The sequence below is a fragment of the Montipora capricornis genome, chromosome 7 (genome assembly GCF_036669925.1).
Source record: "Montipora capricornis isolate CH-2021 chromosome 7, ASM3666992v2, whole genome shotgun sequence".
Taxonomy (NCBI): domain Eukaryota; kingdom Metazoa; phylum Cnidaria; class Anthozoa; order Scleractinia; family Acroporidae; genus Montipora; species Montipora capricornis.
This window is the reverse complement of record NC_090889.1, coordinates 7,527,222-7,542,221: the sequence shown is the minus strand read 5'-3', so window position 1 is coordinate 7,542,221 and position 15,000 is coordinate 7,527,222. Positions and strand designations below refer to the sequence as shown.

The 15,000-nt window shown below is 39.9% G+C and overlaps 1 protein-coding gene across 2 annotated transcripts in view; it reads right to left on the bottom strand.

Annotated features, from left to right (window-relative positions):
* Positions 1-204: 204 nt before the first annotated feature.
* The window catches only part of LOC138058097 (uncharacterized), a 23,981-nt gene continuing 9,185 nt past the window's right edge, over positions 205-15,000 (bottom strand). The window contains exons 1-2 of one of the 2 annotated variants that reach the window (XM_068903983.1): positions 6,036-6,152; positions 205-3,971 (exon numbers count right to left, since the gene is read on the bottom strand). In XM_068903983.1, the coding sequence (XP_068760084.1) occupies positions 2,004-3,902 (1,899 nt within the window). In that variant the 5' untranslated portion in view covers positions 3,903-3,971; positions 6,036-6,152 and the 3' untranslated portion in view covers positions 205-2,003. Of the gene's footprint in view, positions 3,972-6,035; positions 6,153-15,000 lie in introns of those variants that run through there. The other variant, XM_068903982.1, reaches the window with a different exon arrangement.

Here is a 15,000-nt window from a genome sequence, read left to right as displayed (position 1 = left end):
AGCAAAGGAAGCAGAATTCAAAAACGCACAACCTGTTTGAGAAGCCATATCAAACCTTGTGCTTCGTGTTTCCTCACAGGTTCCAAACACCTCGAAACAACATTTAGTTTCTCGGTGTTTGGAACCTATGATGAAACACTCGCACTCATTGTTGATATATTGCATGGAATATCTATAATAATTACAAATCAAAAAACACATTAGTTCCCCTTAAAAATATTCTTTATAACAACTTTAGACGTAGAAAAAGAGTCAACGCACCTAGCGTTATGGGTGGATTTAGCATAACATAGATATTTTAATCAACATCAATGACGTGCACGTAACTTTAATGGTGGCCCTTGCTCTCAAAGTGGCCTTTGACACGGTGGATAATGATGCCCCTCTGCAAGGCCTCCACTTTGATTTTGCAATTGGTAGAACTTTACTGTCGACTAGCTCTCGGTGTATCTTTAATGAATGGTGTTCTTATTATTTATTGTTTATTTGTTTTGTCATTTGCTGGTTACATGAATTTGAGAAAAAGAAAAATATAGTAAAGGATAGTGACGGGGAAGCCTTAAAAAGAAACCTGGGGCTTATATGAGGATCCGGGCTCCCCCGAGATCATTTAAAGTAGACATTACATTTGGGAAAAGGTGACGCGATATTACACATACATTACAGCATAGACAAGGATACAGGAAAAAAGAATACAACTTATTTACAAACGAAACTACTTACAAAAGGAGATTGACGTAATCATAGTTAATGTATGGGAATGGTTAAGAAACCCGGCAGATTTCTTTGTTGTAGGTTTTTGTTCTCTTTTTTGGCCTTGACCGTTCACAAAACACAATAGTTGTTTACTCCGTACTGAGGAACTAACCAATAGAAACGTGTTGGTTACGTAATTCATGTATAGTGTATGAGAGCAAAACAAAAGATTGTGCAAGGTCGTGGACTTTCCAACCTAAATCTTGGCATCTTTGTCTGCTCCTTTGATGTTTGCCGAGCTTCCAAACCGAGCTTCCAGTCCCCTCTATTAACTATGATGTAATTTAACAACAATATTTCAATAAAAGTTCACATTTTCAGGCACCTTAACTTTGGCATTTCCTGAAAAGGTGGCTGTTATTTCTCCAAGCTTTTCGGGATCATTGGAATGCATGGGCACCTGCCTCAAACCTACGGTCAAGCCGGTGACACCTATTTGTACCTTGCCTTCGGAATGAGGAGTGATTCCAATAAGACAGAACTGCTTTCTGTCATGGAATCTCTGCATGGAAATGCATGGCTGAATGGCGAAAAGAAGAATGCACTGAATGGATAGATAAACTGCATTGAAACTCGGATAAGACAGAAGTCCTCATTTTTTGCAATTGCAATGATATGAAAACGTTGTGGCAGCTATCACTTAATATGAACCAGTTTAGCATAATATTCCAGTGACAAACCGGGGCCATGGCAATGGGGATTGTAACAGTCAAGTTTCCCCCAAGGTAGGGGGAAAGTTCAAAATGTAACACTGTACAGATGTACAAAAAGATGTGCAAAAAGGTTTCGTTCTGCACCACATTAACGTAACGCGGTTTCCGGACTGTAGTGCTGACGGATGACTGTTTTCAGCTTATTGTTCTTGACTACAGCTGTTATCATTTGGTCAAACTCGAGCGGAATAAAAAGCTATCCTCACCGCATTTCATATTATAACTAAAACAGCGCCGACCAAGAAAGTCATCGTGATCTGGCACATAAGTAATGAGTCTTTGGCACTCTATAAAGTTGAAAACAGGCTTTCAGTCACATATCTTACGTTTTCAGTGACTCCAGCTATGACTTGTGGACTGAAGCCCAATGTACATGCAGTCGAGCAATTCAAAACTAGTTAAAGTAACTAGTAAGATCACCTAAGTAATGGCGCCTTGGTCTTTCCAGACCTCATTTATGTTTCAAAATTTCTCAGTTTTGTTTCTTTATATTTGGTCATTCAAGTTTAATTCCCAATGAAGTTCAAGGGTTCTTCATTTGCTTCCGGCCTTCATTTTCTCTTGAAAGAGCAACGCGAGTTCCACATCCATTACCTTCTTTACGTCTTCTTCTGTAACCACAGTGCTCTCGGCCATTTTTTGAACAACCTTGCTCGCTTTCTCTTCAATTGCTTTCAAATCACTTGTCTTCAGCCAATCCAACACTCCCTTCAATTGAGCTTTGACCTCTTCCACTCCTTCTTGTGCTATTTTCATCTGCTCTTCTCTCAAAAGCCCCATGAACCTCGTAGTGGGAATTGCTAGAGAGGATTCAACTCCTTTCCTGGTGTGGTCGAAGAAGACGAATGCCACTGAAGAAAACGTTTCGTCAAGACAAAGATCCGCAACCTCTTCTTTGACAAATACTTTGAATCCATCTTCATCGAATGGTTTCTTGCCGTTGCTTTTGTCATTGTTAAGAAACCACAATTTGCATAGATTCCTTGCAAGCAATGACTGGTAACAATACAAACTAACGTTAATCAGTTTTTCAGTCTCGCGCTCCTGTGAGGTGATTCTCTGTAGACTTGCTAGGACATCCTTACACTTACCCACAAAAAATGAGTACACAGCCATCAGCAACTCTGTGTGATCTTCCTTTGTGAAATTCTTGTCTTGCATTCTCAAGAGATCACCCTCTAGATGAAAACCAAGATTTTGAAGGTATGTTTGCGACTGATAAGTCAGTGACTGAAGCCTTCTCAGTATGCTGAACGTCTTTGGCAAAATGTTTTTTCTAACCTCATCAACGACTTTGGCTGCTTCGTTCAGTTTGGCCGGGTCTTCATACATCAGTAGGTTGCTCTGCGGCATGATGTAATGTGGCAAGTGATGCGCCTTCAGGCACTCTTGGAGGCGGTCCAGCATAAACAGAAGACAGTTGCCAGAGTTGTCCTCTTTCCAGAAGTCCTCGCCTTTACTCTCACACTCCCTGAACAACAAGTTCTTCAAATAGTACGTTGAAATCACATCAGGAAAATGGACTTTCTTTAGAATCTTTAGCAAAACCATGACATGTCGCTGGACAGGAGAAACGCTTTCCCCAAGCTTGTTTTCCGCCAGTGAAAACGAGGTTCTCCATTCAGTTTCTTCCATGGTCCATACACCTTCGGTGCTGCTACAAGCCACAGGCACTGTGGATGTGGCCAGTGTTATTTCAGGGTTTTGACAATAATTAACTACATTCACAGGGTCATTCAGGCGCTTTCCTCTACCAACAGGTGCTAAATGACAACCAGAGTCAAAAATTTCCATGACCAGATCAGATGAAGGCCAACCACTTGGGCGCGGTCTGACCAACCATTCCATTGCCGGCTCTGGCCACGCCATTGGATACTTAAAAACCCCTGTTTGATCCTCTTCATAATTTGGAAAGCCACCAGAATGAAGTTTACGCACAGGACCATGGAGAATGAACGACCATTTTCGAACTTCTTCTCCCTCAACGCCGATGGACTTTCTTGCATGACCTTCCAAAGGATGACCTGCAGAGGGTAGGAGAAAAGCGTGATGAAGGAAAGATACATTCTTGTACCGAGGACGATGCTCTTTCCATTCATTGGTCAGCCTCAGTTTTGCATACCTGGGGTCGTTTTCTGCATGCTCAACAGTGAATATCTGGATGCTTTCCTTTTCATCGTTTTCGATAAAAGGCTTGTACTCCGTCATTCTGTCAAGATCAGGCTGCCAATGCTCCTGAATATCAAATGCAGCGATGCGGTCTACATCGCTTTTTCGGAGGATGAACTGAGGGATACAAAATCCCTCTACTCGACTTCCGGCTGCCTTATCGCGTTCAGTCGGACTTGTCAAGGATTCTGGATCTGCACGATTTGCCATGCTGTTGGCCCTCCAGCTTATCCAATCGCCATACACGTATTCCACTGGGAACATGCAGTTGATAAAAGCTGAAAATGGTCGAAGCCATATTTTTGATGCTTCATCATAACCATGTGTGGGAATCTGTTAGGAAATGCAGAAAACCAAAAATCAATTTTCATAGGGATAACTGGGGTTCGTTCTCGAAAGTACCGAAACTTTAGGGCCACTTTCGGGTGTCACAATTCCCTTTGTATCTCAAGAACGGAAAGGATTTGAGTGGTCAAACTTCACCCTCAGTCATTTTTCTTTTTGTTACCTTGAAAACATGTTAAAAGGTCAGCTTTTCAAGACAAGCAGTTAGCATTTTGAAAAAATGGTTTTTCGGGCCAGAAACGTTTTCGGGACTTTTGAGAAAGGGGCTCTGGCCTGAATAACTGCAGTTAATGTAACTGTGTTTCCTTTCTCACGCCTTACCACCACGTTGCCAGAAGGAAACTCCTCGTAAGCTAAGCGAGATCAAGAGGCTTGGAGTTCGGGGAAATTATCTGTAGCTTCAACCTAGCTACATCAGAGACTTCGTTGATTTTTAAGGAGAGGGTTCAAAAAACGGATTTGCTACAGGGAATAGGAGGGGTACCATGAAAAAATATATTAATATGATTGGCTGGTTTTTGGGATGATTGCAAACAATAACAATTTGCAATTCTTCCTCAAACACAGCCAAGCTAAGCAACAGGTTATTGCTACATGTCTCAAAGGCTCTTGCGTGTAATTCATCATTGCGACTAAAAGGAACAGTCAATAGGTTCAGCAAAGGTATCAACGGGAAGCAGAAAGATGAAGCTTGAACTGGGATAGGCGTTACAGCGTTCTAATTGGGTTCTAATTGATAAAAATAAACTTGAAAATTTAGTGCAAATTACGCATTTCTATTTATAACGTTAAACATGCTGTTCTGACGAGTAAGCGTGGAGAAAGTTTGTGTTTCGCAAAGATTTTGCCGATTTCATCCGTCGAAAATTTCCCAAAATGTTTAGGCAAAGTGCAAAGAGTCATCTCAAATTATTTATCCGAGAAAATTGTCCAGTACAGAACTGTTTCAAAAGACGTAGGGTGTTGAAAAGTGCAGGTGCAAAATTATTTGCAATACCGGTTCGCATTTGTCATATTAATCCGATTGAGAACGTGTTCAATTTAGTAGAACGCGAGTTCCAGCGCCAAGCAATACAGAATACCTAAGAGACCTATCAAAAGTTTGCTGAAATAGTGTAATGTACACTTTACGCTATGAGCGGTGACACTATTTTTGATAATATACTAGTAGTAGCTATCGCTAAGTGTCAACAAAACAGTCAATATAATACATAGCTTACAGATTTGTATCAGAGTTCCAAAACACCCAACAGCAGTTGTAATTTTTTTATTCGAAAGTACTGCAACTCAACTTATCTAGTTAACAATAATACAATAATAGAAATTGCAAACTTTGTATCTCCAACAACAATGTAGATGTCAACGTGTTTTGCAATAATATGGAAAGTCAAGTGAAGCTATGATCTTCGCAGTTATGAACGCAATTTTTACAATTGCGTAGAGAAGCCTGAAAAATTCAGGACTTCAACTGGGTTTGAACCCGTGACCTCGCGAGAGCTATGAAGCCACTGACGTTGGGAGCTGGTCATTTGTGGGTTCTAATGGTCCCGTGAGGAATGAATCAATGATCAAATGGTATATGAAATGAATCATCACTTGATTTCATATACGCAGTTCATATATGATTCATTTCATAAACCATTTCATCATTAATATGGAAAGTACTGCTGTAATTTTTGAACGGCCGTAATTTTAACAGGAATATACAATAATTACTGGGTTGCCGTATGGCAATCCCAGTCGGAAAGTGGGTGGAATTTGTTCGGTGTTTTTTTTTTTCCGTGTCGGTAAAAGTCTTGCCCGCACTCCCCTGCTAAGTGGTGTCTTTGTGCATAGAGACTTCTGCTCGTATTTTCTTAGGAGAGAGGGGGTAGTGGAAATGCGCAGACTTCTCTGGTGGACACAGTAGAATGATAAACTTAACCCGCAATGACGTCCAAAGTCATGTAACGTGAATGGCGTTTTAGTGGATCTTTAAACAAAATATACCCTTACGGAGCTCAATAATGGAAAGTCAGTTGGATAAACTAGGCAGGTGGTGAAAACAAATACCTGGATTCGTAAAAGCGATGAGTAATGGACTTCGACAGCAATCTACACCCGTCTAGCCGGAATCAAAGTGAGCTGTATTTCTAATATTTTGCCAAGAGTGTGCTGTTATGTAGAACACTGAAACAAAATGAAAAATTCTCTGGTATAAAAGCGAGGAGTAATGGACTTCAACAACAATCTTTCGCCCGTCGAGCCGAAATCAAAGTGAGCTGTATTTCCAACATTTTTGTGTGTAGTGTAGTTTTATGTACAACACTGACACCAAATGGGAAATTATCTGGTAACTTATAGGTTCAACAAAGTCAGGTAAAAAAAATAATTGGAAATGTGACAGTCAAGAATTATTTGAAAGAAAGCTTGTCGACTATTTTGTGCATCATTATTCAAGGAAAAGGTTCTTCAGGAAAGGGTTTGAACCTGAAGTACATGGTAATTTGACACGACTGAGTTTCTTGTCTTCACGCACGCAATGAAATAGGAAGAGGTTTTCGCCTCTAAGAGCAAATGTGTTTGTGTTGTTTGTTTCAATAAATATTTGGCTGGAAAAGGATTCTGTGTTATTTATTTACCTGTGTGTTTGCCGCTGATCGTAACTTTTTATATTCTATGTTCACGGTTCAAAATTAATGTTGTTTTCATGTCATAAATATTTTATTCTCGATCGACCGTCCCGGAGACTTCCTTCTGCTCTTTCTAAAAACTGTGTATCAATAGTTATTTACTTTTGCACCAATATTTGTTTTGGATAAAGCAAGCTAACAAAATCTGTACCTTGCTGAGTTCGCATTTGTTAGCGTTAATAGTATTTTCAGTCCGATGCCTCTGTTTTATGAGGGGTATATTGTTTTGGTCTCCCATCCAGATACTAACCCCGCCGAATAGCGGTTAACTTCAGTGAACTTTAGTATTACAAAGTTGTCAGATGCTCAGAGGGCACGCTTAAACTTGTTGTGAAAAGAAGTTGTGAGGGAACTTGAAAATTATCAACATGTCAGCCCAGAAGCCAATGTTTCTCGCTTCTCTTTTATTCGTTATTCTTCAGAGACTGGAATGCTGTAGTTCAATACCACACAATTCAGTGCCTTCTAAATTTCTGTAACACGTACCACAGGCAGTGTATGCTTCACGGAAGCATCTCGTTAAGTTGAATAAAATCAGTGCCATGTAAAAAATTGCCAAAGTGTTTTCAGCGTGGAGAATGTAACGGGCCAGTCAAACTCTCTCGCACATGAAAGTTTTTTCACTTGTAGAATTTTTATTTTGAAAGATGAAGCCATGAATTACAAGTCAAATTGATCGTTTACTTTTACACTTGGAAGAAAACATATTTTCTTTGAAAATTAAATTAAATTGTTTACGACTCAATGGTTACAAAACAAAAACCAAAGTGCTGTCTCGCAGGCCGAAATCCGAAATTGACGGCCGATAAGAACACGTACGCTGGTTTAGTTTTGAGCTCGTTCACTCAATATAGAAAATGATGGTTCGAAAATAAATATTAAAGAACAGTCAAAGCAAGTGTACACAACACCATGGTCAGGGAAATGGGAAAAAAAAAAAAGTGTTTTCACTCACCTCCAAACACAAGATCATCTCTAGTCGCGTGCGTGACGCAAGTTTGTATAATGACATCACACGTCAAAACGCGCGCTTTCATTGGTCCCTACTAAATCTCTTAACTTAAGAAAACCTTACATTACACTACGTAGCCTTACATTACACTTTTCACAACACGATCGAGAATTTTTCTGCCTGCTGCAATACTTCACGCGGCATTAAGCTGGCCGCCTCGCAAACCTCACGTCTTTGCTCGGCTTGCTCGTTGGCAATTATCTTCAATGAACAAGCGCTCAAAGGCTTAAAATTCACAATAACGGTCAGCGAACGAAATACTGAAAAGCTGCTATTCCTTGTAACAGTTATAAGTCTCTAAAATAAAAGTAAAGGAGGGTGCAAAACAAAGAAATAAACAGGTTACGGAATGATAAGCTTGTCAGTCTTTTATTAACCGATTAATACGTCACCATGTCAATGCCAACATCGTAACAAGCACAAATACATTTTCGTCCAAAAAAAGCAACCTTTTACCTTTTGACATGCATCACATGCAAATGGAGAGAAAAACGACCTGAGATAGACTTTTCATGATTACAAGAGCAACAGGCAGTTAAAAGAAGTTCTCGCAACGGTCTACATAATTCCAACGGTCTACACTCAAAAGATAAGATTTCATTAATTCTACTGTAGAATTAGAGACGTCCTATGTTACGTTACCCGTGCTTCACGCCAGTAACAGAAAACCGTTAATTTATTCTAAAACAAAACTCGCGAAACATTATGCACATTTTCAAATCTCCTTTAAAACTTAGTGTTCAGGGATTTAACCCACGGAAATACAGTAGCTTACTATTGACTGAACAGACACGCGTACGTATGAAATTTGATCCTACCTCGCGGCTAACTGAGAATCAAAGACTGCTACTGGAAACGTTTTCAAAAACGGATTCCACTGCAAACTGCAGTGAAAGACTGAACTTCCGCAAAGAAGTTCGTCCTGTTATCACACAGCAGAAGAAGGACAACACGCATTTCCTCACATACCATTTACGTACACAAAACGTTACCAGTACAATCTACGCATTGACACTTTTAACACCAAATGTGACATCAAACCAATTCCAATTGTTGCCGTCAGAAATTGTGTTAATGACTACCTGAAGCGTGCAAGAGGTCAACACCTAATTTCGTCCTAAATGCCAATTATGGCAATTTCAGCACACCTCAAAACAAAACATTTTCAAACACCATTCCTCACTACGCAAACCTACCCGAAACTAAACAAAGTTTTCTTCAAAGATTACAAGGTCTCGCTCCAAAAAGCAAATAGATAACCTGGCAATACGGAGGTAAAACAATTAGACAAGCAATTGCAAAAAGGTTGAGACACTGAATGGAAAATTCACCTCTTCTTCCTAAAAGTCTGAACGTCCCCTCCCCCCTTTTTCAATGTTGATACCCTTTAGTTTGAGCACCAAGCGGGAATGGAAACAACTTTTCTTGGTGGGGGAGGGGGGGAAGGGGAAGAGGGGTTAGAGATGCGCAATATTGAGAACATTCGTCAAGATACTGACGCCATATCTCTTAGTCATTCAGATCTAAGTATTGTGCCTCCGGGCCGACTGGCCACGGATATCACAGGCCAAACGCTTCACCCTAAGTGAGCAATGTGTCAATGACCTTATCAAGAACTCTGCTAAAAAGTCGTATACATTGGATCCATGGCCATCTGCCCTTGACTATCTGTGACGCACTAGATGTGGTACTTCCGGTAATCACTAACGTGGTGAATGCTACCCTGTCAACTGGTCATTTCCCGGACGTGTGGAAGGAAGCGATCGTCAACCCTTTGCTTAAAAAAGGAGCGAAGGACACAACCCACAAAAATTTGCGTCCAGTTAGCAACCTTCAATTCGTCTCCAAGATTACTGAAAGAGCAGTGTTTGATCAGGTGTACAACCATGTCACTGTCAACGAGATGTTTCCGCGATTGCAGTCGGCATACAGGAAATCGCATAGTACGGAGACTGCACTGGTCAAGATCGTCAATGACATTCTGCTTAACATGAATCATTAGCACGTGTCTTTGTTTGTATCACTTGATCTTAGCGCAGCCTTCGATAAGATTGACCATACCATCCTCCTTCGCTGCCTTGAGACGTCCTTTATTGTTACCGGGAATGTACTCAAGTGGTTCGCCTCTTATTTATCAGGTCGCTTGCAGCGTGTTACGGTTAATGGGGAACTGTCAAATAAATTTCAGTTATCATTTGGTGTCCTTCAAGGGTCCTGTCTTGGACCACTTCTCTTCTCAGTGTATGCCAGCAAGCTATTTGAGGTGATCAAGAACCACCTGCCAAATGCCCATGCCTACGCTGACGACACTCACCTCTACTCAGCGTTCAAGCCAGACAGTTCTATGGGGAGACGGAGGCAAGATGTGCTATGGAGCAATGCATTAGAGCTGTTAGGGGGTGGATGATTATTGATAAGTTGAAGTTGAACTAAGAAAAAAACTGAGTTTATGTTAATTGGAACTCGGCAGCAACTTGTAAAAGTCCGAAGTGATAGTCTTTTAGTTGGCGACAGTCATGTACCACCAGTAAATGAAGGTAGGAATTTAGGAGTCTGCTTCGATTCTAATTTCCAGTTTCACAGCCATATAAACAAGACATATCAATCAGCTTTTTCAGGGCTCGAAATTGCGACCAACACGGTCGCATTTGCGACTAACTTTTTCTCTTTGCGACTAAAATATCTTGAGAAGTCGCAACTTTGCGACTTGTTGTCACCTTCGCTCTTTCGAAACAAAAGGGTTAGCAGTTGCCACTTTGCTGCTCCTTTTGCTAAAATAAATAAATGACAAAATTATTTTGTTTCTCGCTGCGAATTTTCTCTGAAGATAGCATAATTGTAGAGCAATTTAGCTGCGATGTTACGTGTACAGCTCCATTCCTTCGATCATTCGCCATTTTCAGCGGTTTCTTTACACACATGTATTGCGGGCTCATATTTTTTCCCAAAAATGCTGACAACACAATGCAGCGCGGCGATTTTTGCAACTAAAATTTGCGAAATAAATTTTCGTATCTTGTCGCAAATTGCGACTGGATTTTTTTGTTAATTTCGAGCCCTGTTTTTATTCATTATATAATATTAGTCGTATTAGAAAATATCTGCCATTGGAGGCTGCAAAGACCTTGGTCCAAGCTATGGTTATAAGCAGGATTGATTACTGTAATGCTATATTATACATGTATGGTTTGCCAGCCATCCATATTCGAAAACTGCAATGCGTTCAAAACGCTGCTGCCAGGCTGTTGGCAAATACCACGCGCTATTCGCATATAACTCCTGTGATGATAGATCTTCATTGGTTACCCGTTGAATTTAGGATTATTTTTAAAATGATCTTAATGACTTTCAAGCCTTTACATGGCCTAACGCCACCTTATCTTAGCAATATGTTATCTTATAAAGCCCATTTAAGATATAATTCAAGATGTGATGATAGCAACATGTTAGTTCGACCTGCAATAAGATCTGATCTCTGTGGCCGCACCAGCGCTTTGGAATACTTTACTACCTTCCCTTAGGGCAGAGGACAATATGAACATCTTTAAGAGAGAACTGAAAACTTATCTTTTTAAACAGGCCTATTTCTCTTAAATTTGACATATATTTTTATAGACGTTTGTATTGTTATTTTTCTGCTTTTCCTTTAATATGTATGATATAAATAATGTACATATATACATATTTTTACCATAGAATTTGAGAATATTTAGCTTAGATTTGCAGAGTTAGATTTTATATTTATATTTAGTTGTATTTGTAAGGTGCATTAGATCATATATTGTAATGCATTTTGCGCCATAGAAGTATTATTATTATTATTATTATTATTATTATTATTATTATTATTATTGTTATTATTATTATTATTACTATTATTACCATTACCAAGGCTTCGTAGCAGGACAAAGTAAGATATCGCTTTGATGAACCAAACGAGATTTTTGTAGTTCATATTTAATCAAGACATGTTTGGGATGAAACATCATCCATGGTCAGTTGTACAATGAGGAATAAAGTAAAGTTGTGCAATAAGTAGTGTAACAAAGTGAGATATAACATGAATAATTGAGGATGAAGGCGAGAACAGAAAAAAAAACTAAACTATTTAAGCTAAGAAAAGAGACTAATTAGTATGAAAGGGATAAATTAAGATGTTTGACTTGGGAATTTTTTTTTGCAAAAGCATATGCATGGCTTCCTTAATTGTCAATTGGAAACATGTGGAAGCAGAGTCGAGGATTTTAAAACAATCTTCTGAACATGGGGAGCGACATTTTTTCAGAACCTCTTAAGTGCTTAAAGATGTGGGAATGTTTGTCGGAGGCGAGATGTTCACAGATGCGAGTGGCGAAGTGTCTATTGGTTTCACAAATATAACAGGCATTACAGCCTGCACATGAAAACTTGTAAATGACTCGCGATCGTAAACCCGCAGAGATAGGATCCTTGGCCCCAAATCAACTCCTGATTTTAAACGGGGTGAACACCAACTTAATTTCCAGGTCGCTACAAAATGTGTTGACTAATTCTTGTTGTGCTTTGATGGAAAAAGGACCGATATACGGTAATTTAAAATACAAACAATTGCCCTTACGAGCAACACTCTGAGAGGAATCGGGGGTTAAGTAATTGTTAAGAAATTTTCTAACAACATTCTCGATAACGCTAGAAGGAAACAAATTCTTCCTTAACGTTTTGGTAAGGTTGTTTGTGTCCAGGTGAAAACCAGCCCAAGTATAATTTATTAATTTTTGGGAGCAGCCATCTTTAAATTCTCAAGTCAAACATCTTAATTTATCCCTTTCATACTAATTAGTCTCTTAGCTTAAATAGTTTCATCCTTAATTATTCATGTTATATCTCACTTTGTTACACTACTTATTGCACAACTTTACTTTAGGCCCCAGTCGCATATGAGAAACTTCTGAGAGGTTTTGTTTACATTGAGGTCAAAATCTGTCAACACGAGGCATGTTCATATGCGACCTCGACATTTGCGTGATAGCAGAAATTTTCAAATTTCTGAAAAGATCAGAGATGCCGTAGAGTATGGGTGGAGCTGGTAGATTTTTCAAAATTTCGCTTAAACAGAGGAAACCGCGCCCCGAAATGTCATCACTTGTCGATCACAGAGATAAAAGAAATCTCCTGATTTGCAATCGTGTGATAACGCAAGCTGTGAATTTGTGAATTCGTATACCAAAAGACATGAGTGGGTTTTACGATCCTCGTTTTTACGATTCTCGTTTCCCATTGTGGCACAGTGGGGTCGTTATAGTGTATCTCAAACCAGGATTCGGCTGGGCGGAGAATGCTCCATGCATAGGGCGCTATGTGTTGTCGTTGTCGCCGTAATCGCCGATTCCTTCGCCATGTCATAGCGATATTTCTTGCATTAACCAACTATTATAATTTTGTCCCACTCCTATAAATAAATGTCAAATATACTAAATATATCCGCAATCTAGAAAACAGGAAAGGTCATCACCATGTAGTAGGCCTAGTTGTCTCCCCCACACATCCTACTTGTTGAAAGATGTTTAAAATTTCAGATAAAAATTAGGGTTAAAAGTCAACATAGGTATCGATCATAGCCATTAATTAACTCCAGCATCATCATCATCATCATTGTTACGAAAAATAGTATTGCGTGACAAGCGTTACTGTCTCGAAGCTTCGCGAGAGTTCGTAGTTTGTTTATTTTAGGTTCGTGCGTAAGCGTTTCTAAATCGGTGTGTTTTGTAATTTTTCTATAATTAGATTCATTACTAATTTAGAAAGTTCCAGAAGTTTATTGTCAGAGTATATAAGTAGACGAGTCCAAGCGGAGTGTTTTTTTAACTAGTTTTTCACAAGCGAAGAGAGTTGGCGTTAGCCGTGTTTAGTCAAGTGTGACAGAAGCTGTGTTTATTCGAGTTGGCGGAGGCCGTGTAAGTTTATCAAGTACGTGTTGTTTAGAGTTTTACTTCGTGGAAACTACGTTCATTTTTGGAATAAATCTTCTTGTTGTTGTTCCGACAACCCTGCGTTCAGTTTAGTTTGCAAGCTACCTTTCCTCAAAACACACGAACTCGTAACATTGGGGGCCTGTCCGGGAGAGGAATTCATTTGTTTGCCTACTACAGAAACCAGGAAAGGACAATTCAAGAAGGAGTTAAAGCTAACGTAAGGAGAACTGTGCAAGAGAGTATATTGTGTTTTTGCGGTGGAATACTGCTATGGAAATGGAAAAGCTTTTGCAGATGGGGAAAGAATTTGGATTGCAAGGAGAAAAGCTGCTCGAGTTTGTAGAGAAGCAACAAAAGTTAGAACAAGAAAGAAGAAAGGAAGAGGAAGAAAAAAGAAGGGAACAGGAAGAAAAAGAAGAGAAACGCAGACAATTAGAAGAAGAACGAAGAAGGGAACAGGAAGAAAGAGAAGAAAAAAAGAGGCAATTACAAGAAGAAAGAGAAGAGAGACGTCGAATGCTTGAGGAGGATAAAAGAAAGGAAGAGGAAGAAAAAGAGGAAAGGCGCAGAAGAGAAGACGAAGAAAGAGAAACTAGACGACAAGAACGCGAACTAAGAAAATTGGAGATGGAAGCCGAGCTGTTGAAACAGAAAGAGGCTATTGAAGCGGCAAAAAGAGAACATGAGCTGGAAATTGCACGTTTGGCTGTGGAGAGTGCTGACGGGCGTCCTGAAGTGAGAGAGGATCGGGCTAAGGCACCTAAACTCCCGTCGTTTGTTGATGGCAAAGACGATTTGGACGCGTATTTGCAGAGGTTCGAGAGATTTGCCGAGACAGCTAAGTGGAAAAAAGATGGATGGGCATCGAAGCTCAGTGCTCTGTTGTCTGGACGGGCACTAGAAGTGTATTCACGTCTATCGGAGGACGCAGCTAATGATTATGACAGGGTAAAGATTGCGTTAATGAAGAGATATGACCTTACCGAAGACGGCTATCGTCGAAAATTTAGAGCATCCAAACCAGAAGTTGACGAAAGTCCGGAGCAGTTTATTGTGCGACTGGACAGATACCTGTTACGGTGGCTAGAGCTTTCGAATACTGCGCGAACCTTTGATGGTCTTAAGGACTTGATCGTGAAAGAACAATTTATTGACTCTTGCCCTAAGGATTTGGCAATTCACCTGCGAGAAAGGGCACCTGAGACCCTAGCAAAGATTGCGAAGATCGCTGACCAGTACTTGGAGGCTCATGGTAAACATTTGTTCAGCTCAGCGAGCAGAAAGCCAACAGTGCAGCCTGAGAGGGACGAAGCCAAGAACATGCAGACTAATCCACCAGCTCTGCATTGCTTTAAGTGCAACACCCGAGGTCATAAAGCTGT